General features: G+C 38.6%; 1 protein-coding gene across 1 annotated transcript in view; it reads left to right on the plus strand.

The window, feature by feature from the left end:
• The window catches only part of vps16 (VPS16 core subunit of CORVET and HOPS complexes), a 56,332-nt gene that overhangs the window by 9,364 nt on the left and 25,436 nt on the right, over nucleotides 1-21,532 (plus strand). Inside the window, exons 6-16 of the mRNA XM_062981492.1 lie at nucleotides 1,369-1,484; nucleotides 2,781-2,903; nucleotides 3,924-3,979; nucleotides 5,191-5,280; nucleotides 6,318-6,412; nucleotides 7,514-7,590; nucleotides 10,499-10,630; nucleotides 11,510-11,637; nucleotides 14,067-14,102; nucleotides 15,279-15,387; nucleotides 19,804-19,938. Coding sequence (XP_062837562.1) covers nucleotides 1,369-1,484; nucleotides 2,781-2,903; nucleotides 3,924-3,979; nucleotides 5,191-5,280; nucleotides 6,318-6,412; nucleotides 7,514-7,590; nucleotides 10,499-10,630; nucleotides 11,510-11,637; nucleotides 14,067-14,102; nucleotides 15,279-15,387; nucleotides 19,804-19,938 — 1,097 coding nt within the window. The remainder of the gene's footprint in view (nucleotides 1-1,368; nucleotides 1,485-2,780; nucleotides 2,904-3,923; nucleotides 3,980-5,190; nucleotides 5,281-6,317; nucleotides 6,413-7,513; nucleotides 7,591-10,498; nucleotides 10,631-11,509; nucleotides 11,638-14,066; nucleotides 14,103-15,278; nucleotides 15,388-19,803; nucleotides 19,939-21,532) is intronic.

Consider the following 21,532-nt stretch of genomic DNA (forward strand, 5'->3'; position numbering starts at 1 on the left):
CACAGGATTTTGAACGTCAACAAAGTCCAGGTGGCTCTGGCAGCAAGGCAGCAGAGTCTTCCTTAGATAGAGACACAAAATTAAGGTTAAGGGTTCGTCCCAGGCATTCTGTGAGAATCACTAATAAACGTGTGGGAACCAAAGCTCAGAGGAATGCTTTTCTAGCTTGTAAGCATGGTTAAAAAGGGTGAACCAGGGAAAGATTTCAGACAGAGCAACGTTGATTTTGGAAGCTTAACTCTTGACTTGTCTCTGCTCATGGAAATAGATCCTTGCTTCGGTTCCTGCCTAGATTCTGTGTTTGGATTGTATTTTGAAGCTCATGCTGCCTTGTTATTCCAGGACTGATATGCTATTTTAGAGACTTTGAACTATTTTCTACAAAGACTTTGAACTGTATTCTGCAGATTGCCTTTGCAATTGGATTACTGCTTTCTTTACTGCTCTTTATTAAGATTTTGCTATCTTTTATCAATAAACTGAAAAAACCAAGTCCGCTGTGGTTGAGTTTGTGTTAAAAGCAAGGTGAACCAGTGCTGAGGTGCAACACTCAGTCAGATTGGAAAATTGTTGCAAAATGTGCTGCAGGATGTCCCTCCCACAAAGATGATTTTTTTTTTTGCAGTTTAATCAACGTTTTCCATGTTTTATTATTTATTTATTTATTTATTTATTTATTTATTTATTTACAGTATTTATATTCCGCCCTTCTCACCCTGAAGGGGATTCAGGGCGGATTACAATGAACACATATATGGCAAACATTCAATGCCAACAGACAAACAACAAACATTAGACAGACTCGGAGGCATTTTTAACATTTTTCCAGCTTCACGATTCCGGCCACAGGGGGAGCTGTTGCTTCAACGTCCAGTAGTGGCTGTACTTCCTCATTCCTTTCCTCGTGTTTTGCTGGCAGTTTTATGGTGTTGTAAATTAGCCTCCCGCATAAAGCGTCCCTAAATTTCCCTAATTGACAGGTGCAACTGTCTTTTGGGGCTGCATAGGTCAACAGCAAGCCGGGGCTATTAATGGTTTTTTATGATAGAACCAATTAAGAAATGACATTTATAACATAGGAACAAAAATCGTGTTACATAGTGTTACGTTTGGGCTAGATTAGAAGCATACCTTATAGTTGCACTGCAGGACTTGCAGAGGACCACAAACCCCTCTTGGGTGGAATCTTTTGGAGAGCATGGATAAGTAGAATTGTGGATAGTGAGTCTGTGGATAAGGGGGCTGTATTGCAAATTAAATCAAGCTCTGTTTTGGAAACAGACCTCCCGAGCTGGCTCACCTGTCAAGAGTCAATGCTGATCACCTGAGCGCCAGGTTAACTTACTCTTGTTCTCTCCTAATGTCCAGGCCTTCAGAAGCCGCCCTCCTGCTGGACAGTCTTGTGCCAGGACAGAGTGACCATTGTCCTCCTCGCCGTGGGACAGGACCTGTACCTCCTGGACAATACGACCTGCTCCCTCGTGGTGCGTGAGTGCGTGGATGTGGGGCCCTGGGAGGGATTTTTAGGTGGGATCTCATTTGAATCACATGAATCTATTTCTCCATTGTGACTTAGTTTCTGAAGCAGCTAAAACAAATGTGGCCCCATCCTCAATACAACATCTTTTCCAATATTTACATCTTTATTAATATGGTTATCATTTTCCCCTTTTCACTTTCACTTCTCCAAGCTGAACATCTCCAATTCCCTACGTTGTTCCTAATAGAGATTCATGGTTTCTAGATCTTGGACCAATTTGATCACCCTTTTTTTGGAAGCATTCCAGTTTAGTCCATCTTATGGGTCAAAAGGCATATAGGAAGCTTTGTATAACATCCAGGTCACAGTGATAAAGCAAGTTTCAGTATCAGATTAAATTGTGAGGCAATGCCAAAGAACCAGGGATGATGCAATGCAATATTTGATTGGCTGGGTCTCGTATAAAAGCAAGACAGCCAATATATTATTATTATTATTGACACAACGACGTTGTATGACACAGCAAACAAGATCGATATGCTGGATTTCGTTTCACAAAATCACAAGTCAAACACTTCCCAAGTGTCTAGGACTGTGTGATGTATTTTCGGATGATGCGTGCAGATCCCAGCAGGGTGGCCTTTTGCAGTTGGCAGATCGTAATTTTGTCAATGTCTATTGTTTCCAAATGCCGGCTGAGATCTTTTGGCACGGCACCCAGTGTGCCCATCACCACCGGGACCACCTGCACTGGTTTCTGCCAGAGTCTTTGAAGTTCAATCTTGAGGTCCTGATAGCGGCTGAGTGTTTCCTGTTGTTTTTCGTCAATGCGACTGTCACCTGGGATGGCAACATCAATGATCCAAACCTTTTTCTTTTCCACAACTGTGATGTCTGGTGTGTTGTGTTCCAGAATTTTGTCAGTCTGGATTCGGAAGTCCCACAGTATCTTTGCGTGCTCATTTTCCAATACTTTTGCAGGTTTGTGATCCCACCAGTTCTTTGCTGCTGGGAGGTGGTACTTGAGGCATAAGTTCCAATGAATCATTTGGGCCACATAGTTGTGTCTCTGTTTGTAGTCTGTCTGTGCAATTTTCTTACAGCAGCTGAGGATATGATCCATGGTTTCGTGGCTAGTTTTCCTTGTTTATAGACTGAACATGGAATCTCAGCATGGATGGCCTTTGGTTCCCTTCCAGCTCTTTCTCTGATTCTGCCCTTGTCCATCCATGACGTAAACAATATGGAGTGTCAGGGTTTGGGCTGACTTGGCTTTTTCCTCTCCCTCTTGTGCTTGCAGACCTTGCCGGGGCTGAGTCCCAATGCGGGCTCCTACCTGCGCATGGCGGTCTCCTTCAACTACCGCTTCTTGGCACTCTTCACCGACACCGGATACCTCTGGATGGGGAGGTCCCACTTAAAGGTGAGCTTTGCATTTCACCTGGAATGGAGGTATGCCCGGTCTCTGATGAAACCTGATGAAATGGTGTTTGCCTTTGTCCCCCCTCTGAGGCTGAGAGAGTGTGACTTGCCCAAAGACCATCTGTGGGATTTCCTTGGCTTTTAGTCCAACATTCAAACCACTGCCCTTTACAACTCTTTCAGAAGCCCTTCCAGCCATTCTGTTATAGCAGTATGATTCCACTTTAACTGCTGCAGATGCATCCTTTGGATTCTTGGGATTGACAGTCCGTGTGCTGACAGTCCTGTAATCAGGCTTTAAATATATAATTGCTTGCAGAGGGTATCTTATTGGGGTATGTGCTTTGTTTTTTAAAAAACTTTTATTTGCAATAGTGATTATTATTATTATTTCTTTGTTTATTTGTATCCTGCTTTTCTCCCAGAGCGGGACTTAAAGCGGCATATAACATAACAAAGACAGATTATATAACATAAAATACAGGTTAGAATGTGGAAGGGTGGGTGCTTTGTTTTGTAATTGTATATACATAATGTGATTGGAGACAGCATTTAATTTTGTTGTATAATGTACAATGACAGTAAAGTTATTCTATTATATTCGAAAATACATTTCGTGCTGTTTTTAGATGTCAAAGGTCACTAAAGAGCTTTGGAACCTGTCTACAGCGAGCTCTTAAGCCTGCCAGCAAACTATAAATCCCAGGATTTCATAGGTTGCTGTCAAATGGAATTGTAGCACTATAAATCTTTAGTGAGTAAGTAAGTAAGTAAATAAGTAAGTAAAAATTTATTTGTATACCGCCCTCTCTCCCGAAGGGACAAAAACAAAGAAAGCCCTTCAAAGTCATATGGAGTCTCGCTTAAGGGAGGAATAAGAGGTATAAATAAATATAGTAGCAATAATAATAATAATAATAATAATAATAATAATAATAATAATAATAATAGCACTGTTTTTGAAGTAGAGCTTGTACCTTCTTCCCTTCCCATCTTTTATTCCTGCTCTTTATTTTTGCAGGAAAAATTGGGTGAATTCAGCTGTGAATTTCGAAATCCGCCAAAGCAGATGGCTTGGTGAGTGTTGGTTTGTTTCCTGGCCTCTTTGCCGCATCTCATCACCTGATAACTGGGGAGGATTCAAAGGTTTCTGTCTCTTTAAGATGCAAATTGGCTGAAAAGTTGCAGGAAATTGACTTATTCTTTCCATCGGCCAAAATCAAACCATATTTGCCCATGCAGGTTTGGACACCTATTTGGGCAAGGATGAGAGTAATTTTCAATTTTTAAAATACCAATTTTATTTAATCCTGTTTTAATGTTTGTATATTTGTAGATTTTAATTTGTATTGAAATGCTTTTAATGTAAGCCACTTTGAGTCTCCTTGTGGAGGGAAAAAACGAGGTATAAATAAACATAATAATAAACATAATAATAATAATAATAATAATAATAATAATAATAATAATAATAATAATAATTCATAATAAAACTATTTCGCTGCTTGTGATTTTCTTCATCACTTTTAAACTTATTTATTATGCGATGCTTTTGACACAAAATAAATAAATAAAATTATTATTATTATTATTATCAACACAACGACGTTGTATGGCACAGCAAACAAGATAGATATGCTGGATTTCGTTTCGCAAAACCACAAGTCGAACACTTCCCAAGTGTCTAGGACTGTGTGATGTATTTTCTGATGATGTGTGCAGATCCCAGTAGGGTGGCCTTTTGCAGTTGGCAGATGGTGATTTTGTCAATGTCTATTGTTTCCAAATGCCGGCTGAGATCTTTTGGCACAGCACCCAGTGTGCCCATCACCACCGGGACCACCTGCACTGGTTTCTGCCAGAGTCTTTGAAGTTCAATCTTGAGGTCCTGATAGCGGCTGAGTTTTTCCTGTTGTTTTTCATCTATGCGACTTATTATTATTATTATTATTATTATTATTATTATTATTATTATTATTATTATTTACAAAGCCATAGATCACCCTTGTTGCAACCGCATCGCTGGCTATTGCATCGTTTCCTAGCATTGTTCAATTCAGATGATTCTGACCATCAGGAAAAACTCTTCCTGTTTGAGGGTGCATCTACATGGTCATCTTAATGCAGTTTTGGCACCACTTTCACTGCTAGAGCTCAGTGCTATCAAATCATGAGAGAAGATGGTCACTGATCGTACAGACAGGAGCAGGAAAGAGGATGGTGGAGAAGTAAACGCTTGCAGAGGTAATGCAATGTCTTTTAACACTTGGTGGCTCTTTCTGTGGCAGGTGCACCCGATCGCACAGCAAGCAGCGCGCCGTGGTCCTGGCCTGGGATCGGCGCCTCGTGGTGGCTGGGAACGGAGACCAGTGCATCCAGTATCCTTGCAAGGAACGCTTTGTGCAGAGAGGGATGGGTTATTTGTGTGTGTCCTTCTACTGGGGATGGAGCCACGAAAGGGGCACCCGAGGGCCATCCAGTCCAGCCCCCTTCTGCCAGGAAGGAACACACAATCCAAGGATTCCCATCCAGTCTCAGTTGAAAAACCTATAGGGAAGGAGACTCCACCAAACGCCCAGGTAGCAGCAGATTTTGTTAGCGAGTGTGTATAGCGGAACCAGCAGCGTCCAGTTAACACCATGTGTAAAAGACTCAGACCAGACAGAGGAATTGAAAGAACAAAGGAACTTTACTTGTTGAGTTGAAGTTAAGTAAAAAGTTTAGCAATCGTACAATGTCCTTGTAGTTGCATAGGATCAATAACTAATCAATCAGCATTCAATATATCCAGCATAGCATATTTAATCAGCTACTTGACCGTAGCTAGAGAGCCTGTCTTTTCTGTGCTCTCCCTGCAAGCTCAGATTCCCAACTGACAAAGCCAGCCATCTGCCAGCAAACCGATACATTGTTTGAGGCGTGGCTTGCCTCTGCAAAAAGCACAGCTCCCTTTTTGCCGAGATCTTTTGCAAGCAACTTTGCAAGGATTTCTTTACACACACACACACATAGCAATTTGGCGCAATAGATTTCACTGTCGAACAGCTCTTGTAGTCAGGAAGTTCTTCCCAATATTCAGGTGGAAGAACGGGAGGGAGGGAAGGAAGGAATGAAGGAGGGGGAAAAAAGGAGGAAGGAAGAAGAAAAGAAAGAAAAAAGAATTGAAAGGAATAAAGAAGGGAGAGATGGAAGGAAGAAAAGAAAGGAAGAAGGAAAGAAAAGGATGGGAAGCTGGATAACTTCACAGCCACCTTTTGCTATGGTCCTTGGAGGCACCTAGAGGTCACTATGGGAAATGGGGTGCGTGGGGTTAATACAGATTTGACCCAGTGGAAGTCATCCTATATCCCTTTGGTTCCATGGGCTCTATAGGGCAGCTGTGTGTTATTTTGGGATTCCTTAATGGCAACTGCAGGTACCCTCTGGATGAGGATACGTATCTTGTGCCGGAACTGGACGGGGTGCGGATTTTCTCCCGTTCCACCCATGAATTCCTCCATGAGATTCCAGGTCAATCTCTTTCATTGTTTATCTTTTAATCCCCCCCCCCCACCACCACCACCACCATTTTTAATTTTAACAGAGAGAAAAAAAGAAAGCAATAGTATTCATACATATATCCAAACAGTTTATACAGTAGAATCTCACTTATCCAACACTCGCTTATCCAACGTTCTGGATTATCCAACGTATTTTTGTAGTCAATGTTTTCAGTATATCGTAATATTTTGGTGCTAAATTCGTAAATACAGTAATTACTACATAGCATTACTGCGTATTGAACTACTTTTTTTGCCAAATTTGTTGTATAACATGATGTTTTGGTGCTTAATTTGTAAAATCATAACCTAACTTGATGTTTAATAGGCTTTTCCTTAATGCCTCCTTATTATCCAACATATTCGCTTATCCAACATTCTGCCGGCCCGTTTATGTTGGATAAGTGAGACTCTACTGTACCACAAATGACATTCATATTAATTTCTCTCACCAACTTACACCTCCACTCAGAATGTAAAGATGTAAAGCTGATACATATTTATATATTTCGGAGCCCCGGTGGCGCAGCGAGTTAAACCACTGAGCTGCTGAACTTGCTGACCGAAAGGTCGGCGGTTTGAATCCGGGGAGCAGAGTGAGCTCCCGCTGCTAGCCACAGCTTCTTCTGCCTGGCAGTTCGAAAACACGGAAATGTGAGTAGATCAATAGGTACAGCTCCGGCAGGAAGGTAATGGCGCTCCATGCAGTCATGCCGGCCACATGACCTTGGAGGTGTCTACGGACAACACTTCGGCTTAGAAATGGAGATGAATCGGACATGACTGGACTTAATGTCAGGAGAAACCTTTACTGTAACCTACACACACACACACACACACACCAATTGGTTTTAAAATAGGATTTCCTGCTTCTCTTTTGTCGTCTTTTCTACAATTTAAACATTTTTTTTCTTCCATTTTTATACCCAGCAAGTTACTTACTTCTGGTTGTTTACACATTAACAAATAAATATCCCAACAGTTTATATCTCCAAACTTCTTTAAATGTTTAAACTTCTGTAAACTCCACCAAAGATCTCTCCCAACTAAGGATTTCTGTTTTCAATTTCAGAGGCCAGCCAGGAAATATTTAGGATCGCCTCCATGGCTCCAGGGGCTTTGTTGTTGGAGGCTCAAAAGGAGTACGAGGTAATGTTGCCGACTGAAGGAATTGGCTTGGAAAGTCCCTTTTCTAGAATGCAATTCTTAAAACCCATCAGCCGTTTAATGCTTTTGGGTGCCTTTCTGTATCAGCTGTGTCGCTGCAATGATATGCTTTTGTTTTGAAAGGATTTTCCAAGACGCACAAGGGCTTTTGCAGGGACCACATGTTTATTGTTCTGACTAAAGAATGCTACTCTAAAGCCCAACATACATTGGGGTGACACACTAAATGCACTTAGGGTCATAAAACACACAAATCCTTTGATGTCTAGGCTTTGTTTCCCTTTTCCCACACCAGCGCAATTGACCTTCATTGCATGCTAATAAAACTTCCCAGTTTCCTGCCCATTTGTCCATATCCTGGAGCACTATTCAGGGAATGTCATAACTAAGTAATTTGTGATTATGACATTGTATTTTTTGGATTGCATAACCCCACAGTGGCTAAATAGATCTCAAATAGAGCCAATGTAATGTAGTATTTTGAGCATTGGGCTATGGCTCTGGAGACCTGAGTTTGCATCCTTGCTTGGCTATAGGAGCCATTGATTCACCTTGGTCAAGTCACACTCTCTCAGCCTCCAGCCAAGGAAAACCACTATAGATTTACTTTAGGGTTGCCAGAAGTTGGAAATTACTTGAAGACAACAGCAGCCAAGTAGCATATTGGGGCCGGGCTGTGGCGCAGCTGGCTAGTAACCAGCTGCTATAAATCACTACTGACCGAGAGGTCATGAGTTCGAAGCCCGGGTCGGGTTAAGCCTCCGACCATTAAAAAAAAAATAGCCCCGGCTTGCTGTTGACCTAGCAGCCCCGAAAGACAGTTGCATCTGTCAAGTAGGGAAAATTTAGGTACGCTTTATGCGGGAGGCTAATTTAACTAATCTACAACACCATAAAACTGCTCACGAGGAAAAGAAGAGGAAGAACAGCCACCAATGGACGGTGAAGCAACAGCTCCCCCTGTGGCCGGAATCGTGAAGCTGGAAAGATGTTAAAATGCCTCTGTGTCTGTCTAAAACTGAATGTTGTTTGTCTGTTGGCATTGAATGTTTGCCATATATGTGTTCATTGTAATCCGCCCTGAGTCCCCTTCGGGGTGAGAAAGAAGGGCGGAATATAAATACTGTAAATAAATAAATAAATAAATATTCTTACTACATCTGTGGTTATTAAGTTATGGCCAAAGCTCTTCTTAATAATCTTATTTTATTAAGTTACATTACCATTAAAAGTAATATTTATATGTAAAAAAAGTTGGAATAACCTTTATCTGGAAATTAGAAATACTTCAAAATCGTCCACGTAAGTGGTGTGGGTTAGGAACACCTTTCCATCCAATGCTTCAATGTGCACAAACATTTTTCACACTCATAGTTATTAAAACTATGATAGGAAACAAATTTCAGACTGATTAAGGGCTGTATATGAAACATACATGAATTTTGGATTTAGACTGGGCCTTATCACCAAAATAGTCTAGTTATGTATGTACAGTAAAGTCTCACTTATCCAACACTCGCTTATCCAATGTTCTGGATTATCTAACGCATTTTTGTAGTCAATGTTTTCAATACATCGTGATATTTTGGTGCTAAATTCGTAAATACAGTAATTACTACATAGCATTACTGCCTATTGAACTACTTTTTCTGTCAAATTTGTTGTATAACATGATGTTTTGGTGCTTAATTTGTAAAATCATAACCCAATTTGGTGTTTAATAGGCTTCTCCTTAATCTGTTCTTATTATCCAACATATTCGCTTATCCAATGTTCTGCCAGCCCGTTTATGTTGGATAAGTGAGACTCTACTGTATATTCAAATCCAAAAAGTATCTGACATTGAAAAGGCTTCCCAATATAAGGGATACTCAACCTATATTACCAGACATTCACTTGCTGCTGTTGTCTGTGTGTGATATTTTGAGGGATTTTTTTGCCATTATTTGGATTTTGAACATGCTAAGTCAAAACGACATTGTTAAATGACATATATAATCACTGAGTTAGTGTTATAAAAGAAAAAGAATAAGCAATGAAGCTATTTTTAAAAACATTGCCAGGTCCAAAATGACATTATTGAAAAAGGAGCTTTTGTCTGTGCAGACATTGGATGTCACAGAACTCATGTCTTAGTCTACATGAACAGTCAACCCCCGTATCCACGATTTTGCATCCATGGATTCCACTGTCCATAACTTGAATATCTATATATATAAAAGAGTGATGGCATCACGGTGACCCACAAAACAACAAAACTACAGGCCCCCCAACCTCGAAATTTGACAACACAACCCATCATCCACGCCTCTAGGTTGATACTACAAAAAGAAAAGAAAAATAAAGTCCTAATTAGAGAGAGAGGAATAATTGCTTTTATCCAATTGCTGCCAGTTAGAAGGCTAAGCTCCTCCAACTTGGTCTCCTAGCAATCCAATAAAAAATAATAAAAAACACTAAAAAGTAATACAATAAAATACTATAATAACAGAAAATAACTAAAAATAATACAAGAAAATAATAAAATATAATTAATAAAAATATAACTTACAATAAAATTAATAAAAAATTGCAAATAACGTCAAATAAAAATTACACAACAATTTTTAACCAATACCACCACCACTTTGCCACAGCAACGCATGGCCGGGCACAGCTAGTGTGTGTGTGTATGTGTGTGTGTGTGTGTGTGTGTGTGTGTGTGTGTGTATATATATATATATATATATATAAATTAAAATGTCATTTTATATAACGGGACTTGAGCAGCCATGGATTTTAATATCTATGAGGGGTCCTAAAACCAAGCCCCAGTGGATACCGAGATCCGACTGCATCATGACCTGAGCTGAAAGGCATCATTAATTCCTCTGCTTCCTTTTCCCTGCAGAAAGAGAGCCAGAAAGCCGATGAATATTTGCGGGAGATCAAGGACCAGAATTTGCTTCCCGAGGCAGTCAGGCAGTGCATTGAAGCAGCCAGCTATGAGCAAGAGCCAGAAATCCAGAAATCTCTTCTTCGGGTAAATAACAAAATGCAATGGTCTTATACTTCATCTGCCTTTGGTCAAGGGACAGAAACTGATCGCAATAAGGTTGTCAATCTATCCAACCTAGCCTCCTGGCCTTTAGTTCTAGGGCTGGAGTACAATTCAGTGGCCCATTGGAGCAATTTGGCTGCTCCTTTCACATCAGGCGGCAAAATATCATGGGCAACCCAAGCCTGTTCCAGTCTTCTTTGTCTTATACATTATTATTATTATTATTATTATTATTATTATTATTATTATTATTATTATTATTATTATTTATACCCCACTTTATGTCTCCTGAAGGAGAATCAAAGTGGCTCACATTAAAAGTATAACTACAAAATTTAAAATATACCAGCATGCAAACATGAAAACAGAATTAAACATAATGCTATTTTAAAAATTCACCGTTAAAATCCATTAAAACATTGAAAGCTTAAAACCACAGCATTCCAGATTTTCATTCATTAATTCCTATCTCTTAAAATCCTTTATTGAGAATGGTACAGTGAACTGGCGTCTGGGTTTTCTCTTTTTCTCCTAACTTCATATTCTTCGGATTATTTCCCTGGTTTATGCGATAGAGGTTTTCAAGCAGAGGCTGCATGGCCATCTGTTGGGAGGGCATGGATTGTGCCTTGTCTCATGGCAGAAGGGGGGTCAGATGGATAGCCTTTGGGGTCTCTTCCAGTTCTATGAGTCTATGAGAAATAAATCATTGGCTGAAGCTGTTATGTCCCTCCCCATGAATAGATGTTTCAGGTTTTCCTCCTTCCTGACTCTCATGCATTTTGATTTGAGAATTTTCATAAAAATTTGGTAGATATCCTCTGTTGTTTTCTCTTTCTCCTTTCTCCTATGTATCTCCAGGCGGCTTCTTTTGGGAAATGCTTTGTGGACAAGTTCACACCGGAGAGTTTTGTGGAGACCTGCCGAGACCTGCGAGTGCTGAACGCTATCCGGGATTACCAGATCGGGATCCCTCTGAGCTTTGACCAGTATCCTTCTTGTACTGATAGTATTGCCACATTTTAGCCATAGGTTATTGTAAGGAGCTAACAACGACTGCCACCAATTTGTAAAGATACAACCACCAAAGACTCAGAAAGGAGACCTTTTACTTTTTTTTCTTTCTTCTTCTTATTCACTTTAGATGGTAGCATAACTTGGTTTATAATATATACAACAGAAGCTTAGATGTTGGAAGAATAATAACAAGTTTATTCAGGCACAGAGCTTAGTGGTTCCAATGTTGTTTCTCACTTGGAGGTACAGTAGAGTCTCACTTATCCAAGCCTCGCTTATCCAAGCCTCTGGATAATCCAAGCCATTTTTGTAGTCAATGTTTTCAATATATCATGATATTTTGGTGCTAAATTCATAAATACAGTAATTACAACATAATATTACTGTGTATTGGGCTACTTTTTCTGTCAAATTTGTTGTATAACATGAAATTTTGGTGCTTAATTTGTCAAATCATAACCTAATTTGATGTTTAATAGGCTTTTCCTTAATCCCTCTTTATTATCCAAGATATTCGCTTATCCAAGCTTCTGCCAGCCCGTTTAGCTTGGATAAGTGAGACTCTACTGTATTTTTATTAACAGTTACAATACTAGAATGAGATGATTCAAACTCCCTAAAGTGTCACTTCTTTTACTTAAAGTAGTTAGAACTTCTTTCTCTGTTACTTTTAAACTTACAGTCACTCCTGTGATATACGATCACAGATTCTCTGTTCCTTACCAGGACACAGACTACATTAAATAAGTCACCAAACTTATTTTAAACCGACTCAAAATGAACAATTGATTCTCTTTGATCCCCTCAACCTAGGATCAATCTTCCCTGTGCGTCATCAGAGCACAAACTGACTCTCTTTTTTTTAAAACTCTGCACTTCTTCAACAAAACAGCAGTTGGCTCCGCCTACTTCTCCATGGCAACCAGCCTCCGAGTGCTGAGATGCAATAACTGTAATACTTACCCTTTTAAAGCACAAACACACAATTAAACATAACATCTGTAAACCAAAAATTCGTACTTCATTACAGTTATTTATTTATTTACAGCATTTTTAACCCGCCTTTCTCACCCGAGGGGACTCAAGGCGTTACCCACAGGGGGTTAGACTAGATGGCCTTTGGGGGACCCTTTCAACTCTATAACTCTAATGGTCACCCTACCATGGATTCAGGTATGATACCATGATTCCTTGGGACCAGGCAAACTTTAAAAAAATTAAATTTCCACATTATATCAAATCTCCATCGTTTTACATTTTTTATTATATTCCAATATCAAACCACAGTCTAAAATTTTGCCTTCTGCTATTCACTTTCCTTTCCCTCGTTTAAATTTAGAGACTATTTTTCTACCAATCTTCTTACTGATAAATTATTATCCTCTGTTGTCTAATTTTCATAATAATAGACACATCTCCTAGTCATCAATCAAAATGTCACTTGATTCAAGGATAGCTTAAATTGTTATTACTCTGGCACATAAGTTAATAAGATTTCCATATGACCTTGAGCAAATTCCTTTATTATTTCTCCTCTCTATAATTTTACTTTGTATGCTAATTTTTTGTATGCCTGTATTCTGTTTATCCGATATTTTATTAATATATTCTCCATGTTTTTGTATCCTTGCAGCATATAGCAGAAATACAGTAAGGTCTTGGTTCAGTAGATTCTCATTGTTTGTGTTCATATGGAGATAATAATCATAACAACAACAACAACAATAATAATCCCCTGTAGGTGCCACCTTGTAATAAATAAAATATTATTATTATTATTATTATTATTATTATTATTATTATTATTATTATTATTATTATTGACACAAGGACATTGTATGACACAGCAAACAAATCCAGCATATCTATTTGTTTGGTGTGTCATACAATGTCATTGTGTCAATAATAATAATAATAATAATAATAATAATAATAATAATAATAATAATAGTATTTTATTTATTACCCATCTCTCCTCACAGCTCAAGGCGAGTTGAAGCATTGCTAAAACCCATAATCATTTAAAAACACTCAGAGGGATCCAGTTTATTAAAACATATTTCCATCAAATACATATTAAAATACTTAAAACAAATGTTAGACATAGAGTGGAAGTTTATAATTCATCATTAAATTAGGAGAGAAGCAGCAATGTCCCTCTAAAATGGACTTTTTCTCCTATTATTTGGCTTACATCCAGGTAAAGACCTCTTCCCAAAACTTCAGACATGACATCCATTTTTTTCATGCTTCACATCCTCTCCAGCGTAATTTTGAATATTCCATTATTAATCCTGTGTAACTTGTAATAGCATTTATGGATAGTTAGGTAAACTTTCATAAGGGCTTTTGAACATCACGGACACATGCATTCAGAGTTCTTCCTTGACGGCTCTTGCAGATACCGGCAGCTCACCACTGAAGTTTTACTTGACAGGTAAAAGCTATTTTTGTTTCCATATAAGTTCAGGAAATGGCTACCTGCACCTGTCCCAAGGGATGCCAGACTCCAGTTCTGATGTAAATGGAGACTTTGGTCTTGGATGTGGATCCTGAATCCTGGAGTTGGAAGAGACCCCAAAGGTCATCCCACCCAACCCCATTCTCTGTCATTTACAGGCAAACTTTATTTAGAAGGATCCTGGATCACTCTTCTAAGGTTTTGCAAGAAGCACACCTTTCCTGTCCCAAAAAACGGTTCACCATAACCTTCCTTGCAAGCATTTGCAAAACAGAAGAGCGATCCAGGAAGAGCGTGGGGGAAAGTTGAGCACATGCACATGCGCAGCTGTAGGAAGGGTTGAGGACACAAGCCAAGCGGCAAAGTTTGGTGGGGAAGGACTTTCCAAACTCTTTTATAGCTATGAGAAGTGCCTAGATTTCAGTGGGGACTATGTTGAGAAGTGGTATTTGGGTCTGGCTTTCAACTGCATATGGTAAATGTTTTCTCCTATACTTTGTTTATTTTTAATTCCAAAACGTAATCTACTTTCTGGATAGCCCTTGTATATGGATATACTGCTGTACTAACAAACAACCCAGAAATACAGAGCTCCTTTTTGGCAGATTTGTAAAATCATAACCTAATTTGATGTTTAATAGGCTTTTCCTTAATGCCTCCTTATTATCCAACATACAGTAGAGCCTCACTTATCCAACACTCGCTTATCCAACGTTCTGGATTATCCAACGCATTTTTGTAGTCAATGTTTTCAATACATTGTGATATTTTGGTTTTAAATTCGTAAATACAGTAATTACTACGTAGCATTACTGCCTATTGAACTACTTTTTCCATCAAATTTGTTGTATAACATGATGTTTTGGTGCTTAATTTGTAAAATCATAGCCTAATTTGATGTTTAATAGGCTTTTTCTTAATCCCTCCTTATTATCCAACATATTCACTTATCCAACATTCTGCCAGCCCCTTTATGTTGGATAAGTGAGACTCTACTGAATTTGCTTATCCAACGTTCTGCCGGCCCGTTTACGTTGGATAAGTGAGACTCTACTGTAGGTGTTGATGGCAGTTGTCTCCATGAGGAACTGAACTTCGTCTTGATGCCTGCAAAACAGAAGTATAGTATCAATTTACATTTCAATGTTTTAGGCTGGTTTTGCGGAGACTTTACCCAGTTGCGATCAAGATCTGTGAGTACCTGCGCCTCTCCGAGTTCCAGGGCATCAGCCGGATCCTGGCGCATTGGGCTTGTTACAAGGTAAGAACGGAGGCCACACGTTTGTGTGCAACAAAAATCTGAAATGCTCCTTCTTCCTTTTTTAGAAGGTTACTAGCTGTGCCCGGCCACGCATTGCTGTGGCTAGGACTTTATTTTTCTTTTCTTTTTGTTGTATGAACGTAGAGGCCTGGATGAGAGTTTGTGCTGTCAATTTTCGAGGTTGTGGGGTGTTTAGTTTAGTTGTTTTGTCCGGTGCCGTGATTCCATTACCCTTTTATATATATAGATGCAAATGCCTGATGCCCTGCAGAAACGCTGTTTGCCTCTTTTCTTTCTTTCCTGATTACTGGTAGTTAAGAGGCCTGTGCAAATGTCAGAGGTCAAAAAGCAGGAGTTATTGTTAGTGAGTGAAGTCTTAACTTAATACCTAGTATGACACAGGGGAGGGAGGAAACACTATACAGAATTAAAATTGATGCATCTATTTCTTCATATCAGTTATGATTACACATATATTATCCACAGTATTAAAAATTCTATATAACCTCTATAGGAAAGAGAGGAGAAATAATAATAATAATAATATAATGTAATACAATATTATACTACTACTAATAATAATATAATACAGTAGAGTCTCACTTATCCAAGCCTCGCTTATCCAAGTCTCTGGATAATCCAAGCCATTTTTGTAGCCAATGTTTTCAATATATCGTGATATTTTGGTGCTAAATTAGTAAATACAGTAATTACAACATAACATTACTGCATATTGAACTACTTTTTCTGTCAAATTTGTTGTATAACATGAAATTTTGGTGCTTAATTTGTAAAATCATAACCTAATTTGATGTTTAATAGGCTTTTCCTTAATCTCTCCTTATTATCCAAGATATTCGCTTATCCAAGCTTCTGCCGGCCCGTTTAGCTTGGATAAGCGAGACTCTACTGTATAATAATATTAATTATATATTCTATATTAAATGTAATATTACTAGTAATATTACAGTAGTCTCTCACTTATCCAACATAAACGGGCTGGCAGAACATTGGATAAGCGAATATGTTGGATAATAAGGAGGGATTAAAGAAAAGCCTATTAAACATAAAATTACATTATGATTTTACTATTTATTTATTTATTTATTTATTTATTTGCTACATTTATATCCCGCCCTTCTCACCCTGAAGGGGACTCAGAGTGGCTTGCAAATTATATTTACATACAATATATTGTTAGCATAGTACAATACTGGCATTAAATTACTATATTGTACTATATCATTACATTGTAATATTATCAGTAATATTACATTTAATATATAATATATAATTAATATTATTATATTGTATTATTATCAATATTACATCGTAATACATTATAATATTATCAATATTACCAAAACATCATGTTTTGCAACAAATTTGATAGAAAAACCATTTCAATATGTGGTAATTTTATTTATTTATTTATTTATTACAATATTTATATCCCGCCCTTCTCACCCAACAGGGGACTCAGGGCGGCTTACAATAAAATGCACATATAAAAATTGTACAATGCACTATAAAACAGTTAAAAATTATTAACTTACATCGGACATTCATAAAACACATTCTAAAATACAGATGGGCGTGTAACACTATGTACTAATTACTGTGTTTACGAATTTCGCACCAAAACATTGCAATGTATTGAAAACATTGACTACTAAAAGGCAGACTGCGTTGGATAATCCAGAAAGTTGGATAAGTGAATGTTGGATAAGTGAGACTCTATTGTACCATATAATGATACAATACAATATAGTAATTTAATGCTTATATTGTGCTATGCTAATAATATATTGTATGTACATTTTATTTGTAAGCCGCTCTGAGTCCCTCAGAGTTCACCATTAAAAGTTCATCTTTATTGTTTTTATCAGATCGTTTGTTCTAAAACTTTTATCTAATTTTAGTTATTACCTAATAAATCCAACCGTTTAATTTGATCTGTTAGTAAATGAGTATTGTGTAGGCAAACCTTTACTATGTTTTACTATAATCCTTTCTCCCCTTTGTAAACATTACATAAAGTTTATGTATTTTTACATAAACAGTCCAGATCTAATCAAGAGTTACTAGCACATCAATTATCTAATTAAATGTAAGGTAACTAAGTAGTACTATAAATAGAGGGGGGGGGGATAATAGTAATGTTTTTATCTGAAGTCTCTCAAGATTGTAAAGTTTTGTTTACAGATTCTCCCAGTTGCCATCCAAAGGTTGAGACTCTCAACAGATGTTGTAGCCACATCTCTAGGGATGGCTACTTTCCCTGCATTGATGGGAGTCTCACTGAATGCATTTGTACATCATTATATTACACTAGCTGTGCCCGGCCACGCGTTGCTGTGGCAAAGTATGGTGGTATGGGAAATAAAGTATTGAGGAACTGGTGGTAGTTAAGGTAAAGGGTCAAGGTTTTACCTTGCATTAAGTCCATTATAAATGGGTTATATAGCTGTGTGGAAGGGCCCTGAGTCTGCACTGCCATATAATCCAGTTAAAATCAGATAATCTGTATTTTATAGGCAGTGTGGAAGAGGCCTAAGTGAGGCCTAACTCTGCCTATCCCCTGGGCTGAGTGGGTTGCTAGGAGACCAAGTGGGCGGAGCTTAGCCTTCTAACTGGCAGCAATTGGATAAAAACCAATTATTCCTCTCCCTCTAATCAGGACTTTATTTTTCTTTTCTTTTTGTTGTATGAACGTAGAGGCATGGATGAGGGGTTGTGCTGCCAAGTTTAGTGTTTCTGGGATGAGTAGTTTTGTTGTTTTGTCCTAGGCCGAAATTTCATTACCCTTTTATATATATACTAGCTTGGGGACCCGGTGATGCCCGGGTCATTTGAGAATGGTATTACAGTAGAGTCTCACTTATCCAACACTCGCTTATCCAACGTTCTGGATTATCCAACACATTTTTGTAGTCAATGTTTTCAAGATATCGTGATATTTTGGTGCTAAATTCGTAAATATAGTAATTACTACATAGCATTACTGCGTATTGAACTACTTTTTCTGTCAAATTTGTTGTATAACACGATGTTTTGGTGCTTAATTTGTAAAATCATAACCTATTTTGATGTTTAATGGGCTTTTCCTTAATCTCTCCTTGTTATCCAACATATTTGCTTATCCAACGTTCTGCCGGCCCGTTTATGTTGGATAAGTGAGACTCTACTGTATTTGTGTTTAATGTTATGTATTCTGTTTGGAGTGGGTAAACTACAATTCCCAGAATCGTGGCTGAATCCCCCCCAAACCCTGCCAGTATTATAAGTTGGCCATTTTGGGTGTGTGTACCAGGTGTGCTGCAGTACTCTATAGATGGGGGTCAACTACTACAACTTCCAGATTCCCGGGGCAATTGGCCCGAAATATCTATCAGTATCCACAGCAGGCAATATTCAGTCTGTGTGGCAAGATTCGTTATTGGCTGGGTTCAGTGGTCTTTGGATGGAGGTGAACTACAGCTCCCAAAATCAAGGCCCCTTCCCACAAATACCTGCAGTATGTTCAGTAGGTCATGAGGCTTCTCTGTATGAAGTGTGGTCCTGGTCCATTGTCGGTGGGGGTCAGTGTTTATCTGGCTGTAGGTGAACTATAACTCCCTTTTTCCCAAACTTGTCCAATATGTTGTATTGGTTATGGGGGCTCTGTGTGCCAAGTGTGATACTCATTCATTGCAGGTGAACTATAAATCCCAGTACCTACTACTCCCAAATCTCCAGGCCAATTCCCCTCCAAACCCACCAGTAGTCAAATCTGGGCCTATCGGGTCTGCATGGCAAGTTGGGTCCTGACCCATCATTGTTTGGGTTCATAGCGTTCTGGGTGTAGGTGAACTGCAACTCCTGTATATTCCCCAGTAGGAGTGACAGTGCTCTGACTTGATGCAGGGTGAACTACAACTTCCACCATGTGGAGTCAATCCCTAAACTCCTCCAGTAAGTTTAGTTGCAGCTCAGTTCTGCTGTGTTTGTTGTGCAGAGAGATTGGAAAGGAAAGAGCAGTGGGCGGGGCCATGCAAATTCCAGAGCAATGGAGAACCCTGGGATGCCTGCCTGTGGTGGAAGAAAAAGCAAAATCTAGGATGAAATGGTCCCCAAATGAAAGCATTCCTTGGGTGGTGGGCTGTAGTGTTTGGGAAGGACATTGGCAGGGTTGGGCTGCATGTTCATGACGCTCGCTGTAACCGCAATGTCAGTGGAAAAGAGTGACTTGCTAGATTCTTAACCCTGGGAAGTATAGCCTGTTTGTGGAGGCCGGAGGCTGTCTGTGTGAGCAGACATCCATGCCACATACACACATATGGGTTTTCGCTTTTATTATGGATTTAGATTAGATTTAGATTTAGATATAGATTATATTTGTATTTATGTTACTCTTATGTCCAAAACCATCCTCAGGTGCAGCAGAAGGACAAGTCTGATGAAGAGGTGGCACAAGCCATTAACCAAAAACTGGGCGACACTCCTGGCATTTCCTATTCGGAGATTGCTGCCCGGGCCTATGAGTGCGGACGGACAGAGCTGGCCATTAAGGTACAACGCTAACTAGGTTGAGCCTTAGATCTGTGTATATTTTGACCTAGGACAATGCCTGGGGAGAGGATGAGGGCAAGGAAAGGGCTGCCCAGGATTTCCCCATCATTTGATGGGTGAGAATTGCTTTGGAATGACCACATCTTAATTCTTACCGACGTACGCAAACTATCGTCCTTCAGACTGGAGGACAGGAATGCTCCTTGATCTAAATATAATTGATCTAACACACATTTTGGTGCCTTGAATATTAGCTAACTAAACAGATATCTATAAATCTAGTATAAACACAAGGTTGTCCTGTTGCTATAGTCTCACTTGTAATTCAAGATAGAATAATATACATAACCTGGCTATTATTTATCAATAAAGAACATAGGAAACAATCACATTTAGGAATGTTTTACAAAGATATAACAAACATTATGTTCATGTTTGAATGTTTTTCAAAATAACTCATACGTTCCTCCAAAGCTTTGTAGTCATAACTTTAAATTAATCCAGTATAGTCCATGTGAGTTCAAACTGTAGTAGAAAGTCTTAAGAAGTCTGTGATGATCAGAAACATGAGCAGAAAAACAAAAAGATTTCCCGGGTGCTTTTATCCTTGAATATTAGACCTGTTACTGGTTCTACGTGATCTACTGATTCTGAAAATGACACCAGTTTTCCTCTATCAGTTTTTGAGAAACAAAACATTTGGCATTTCCCAATCTGCTTGCTCATAGAAGGGTAAACCTTTAAAGAAGGTTTTAAAGATCAAGTCAGGGGCTGCTATGGTTTTTAGTTTTGAACATTTTTTTTGGATTTTCACTGAAATGGTTTTTAACACTCATATTTACTTCTATTTTAATATTTGTATATTTGTATATTTTAAATTGTATAGAAATACTTTTAATGTAAGCCTCTTTGAGTCTCCTTGTGGAGAGAAAAAGTGGGATATAAACATAATAATAGTAGCAGTAGTAGTGATAATAATAATATAACTTTATTTATATACCCTATCTAAGAAACTAGAGCTCATGTGGTCTATCCAGTGTAATCTTCTGAAGCAGTGCCCAAACTAACCTCAGGAACAGGCCTGAAAATGAAAACACCAAGAAATTGTTTTCGTTTGTATTCTTTCACATTGAAAGTGAGCATAGTGGGGAGAAGAAATCTATTCCTGACATACCAGCAATCAAAGGCCTAGACATCAAGTGTAATGAAGAATGGCTTAAGGAGTTGCGTAGGTTTAGCCTGATTTTGAATTGTTCTCCAATTGGAAGAACTTTGTTTTATCTTAGTCATTGCTAGCAAGGGCAGGCAATGAAAAGAAGTCATGGGCAGTGAAGGCTCTCCTATTAGTGAGAGTGTTGTTTACTGTCAAGCCTCAGTTGTCCCCTTAGAATAGATTCAATTCCTTTTTGTATACTTTTCTGTGGGAGGGAATGTTAATTAGACCCTATCCCCTCCAATTAGTCAGTCCAAGGGTGCCAAGGAGGCTAGAGGCTGCAACATCTTCTAAGCCTAAGTCAGAGGTTTAGGAAGCTGCTGTCTAAGATTGATGAGACTCAGTTTTAGAAGTCTAAGGTTTCAGAACTTAGTTTAAAGA

Source organism: Anolis carolinensis, chromosome 5 (genome assembly GCF_035594765.1).
Source record: "Anolis carolinensis isolate JA03-04 chromosome 5, rAnoCar3.1.pri, whole genome shotgun sequence".
Classification (NCBI taxonomy): domain Eukaryota; kingdom Metazoa; phylum Chordata; class Lepidosauria; order Squamata; family Dactyloidae; genus Anolis; species Anolis carolinensis.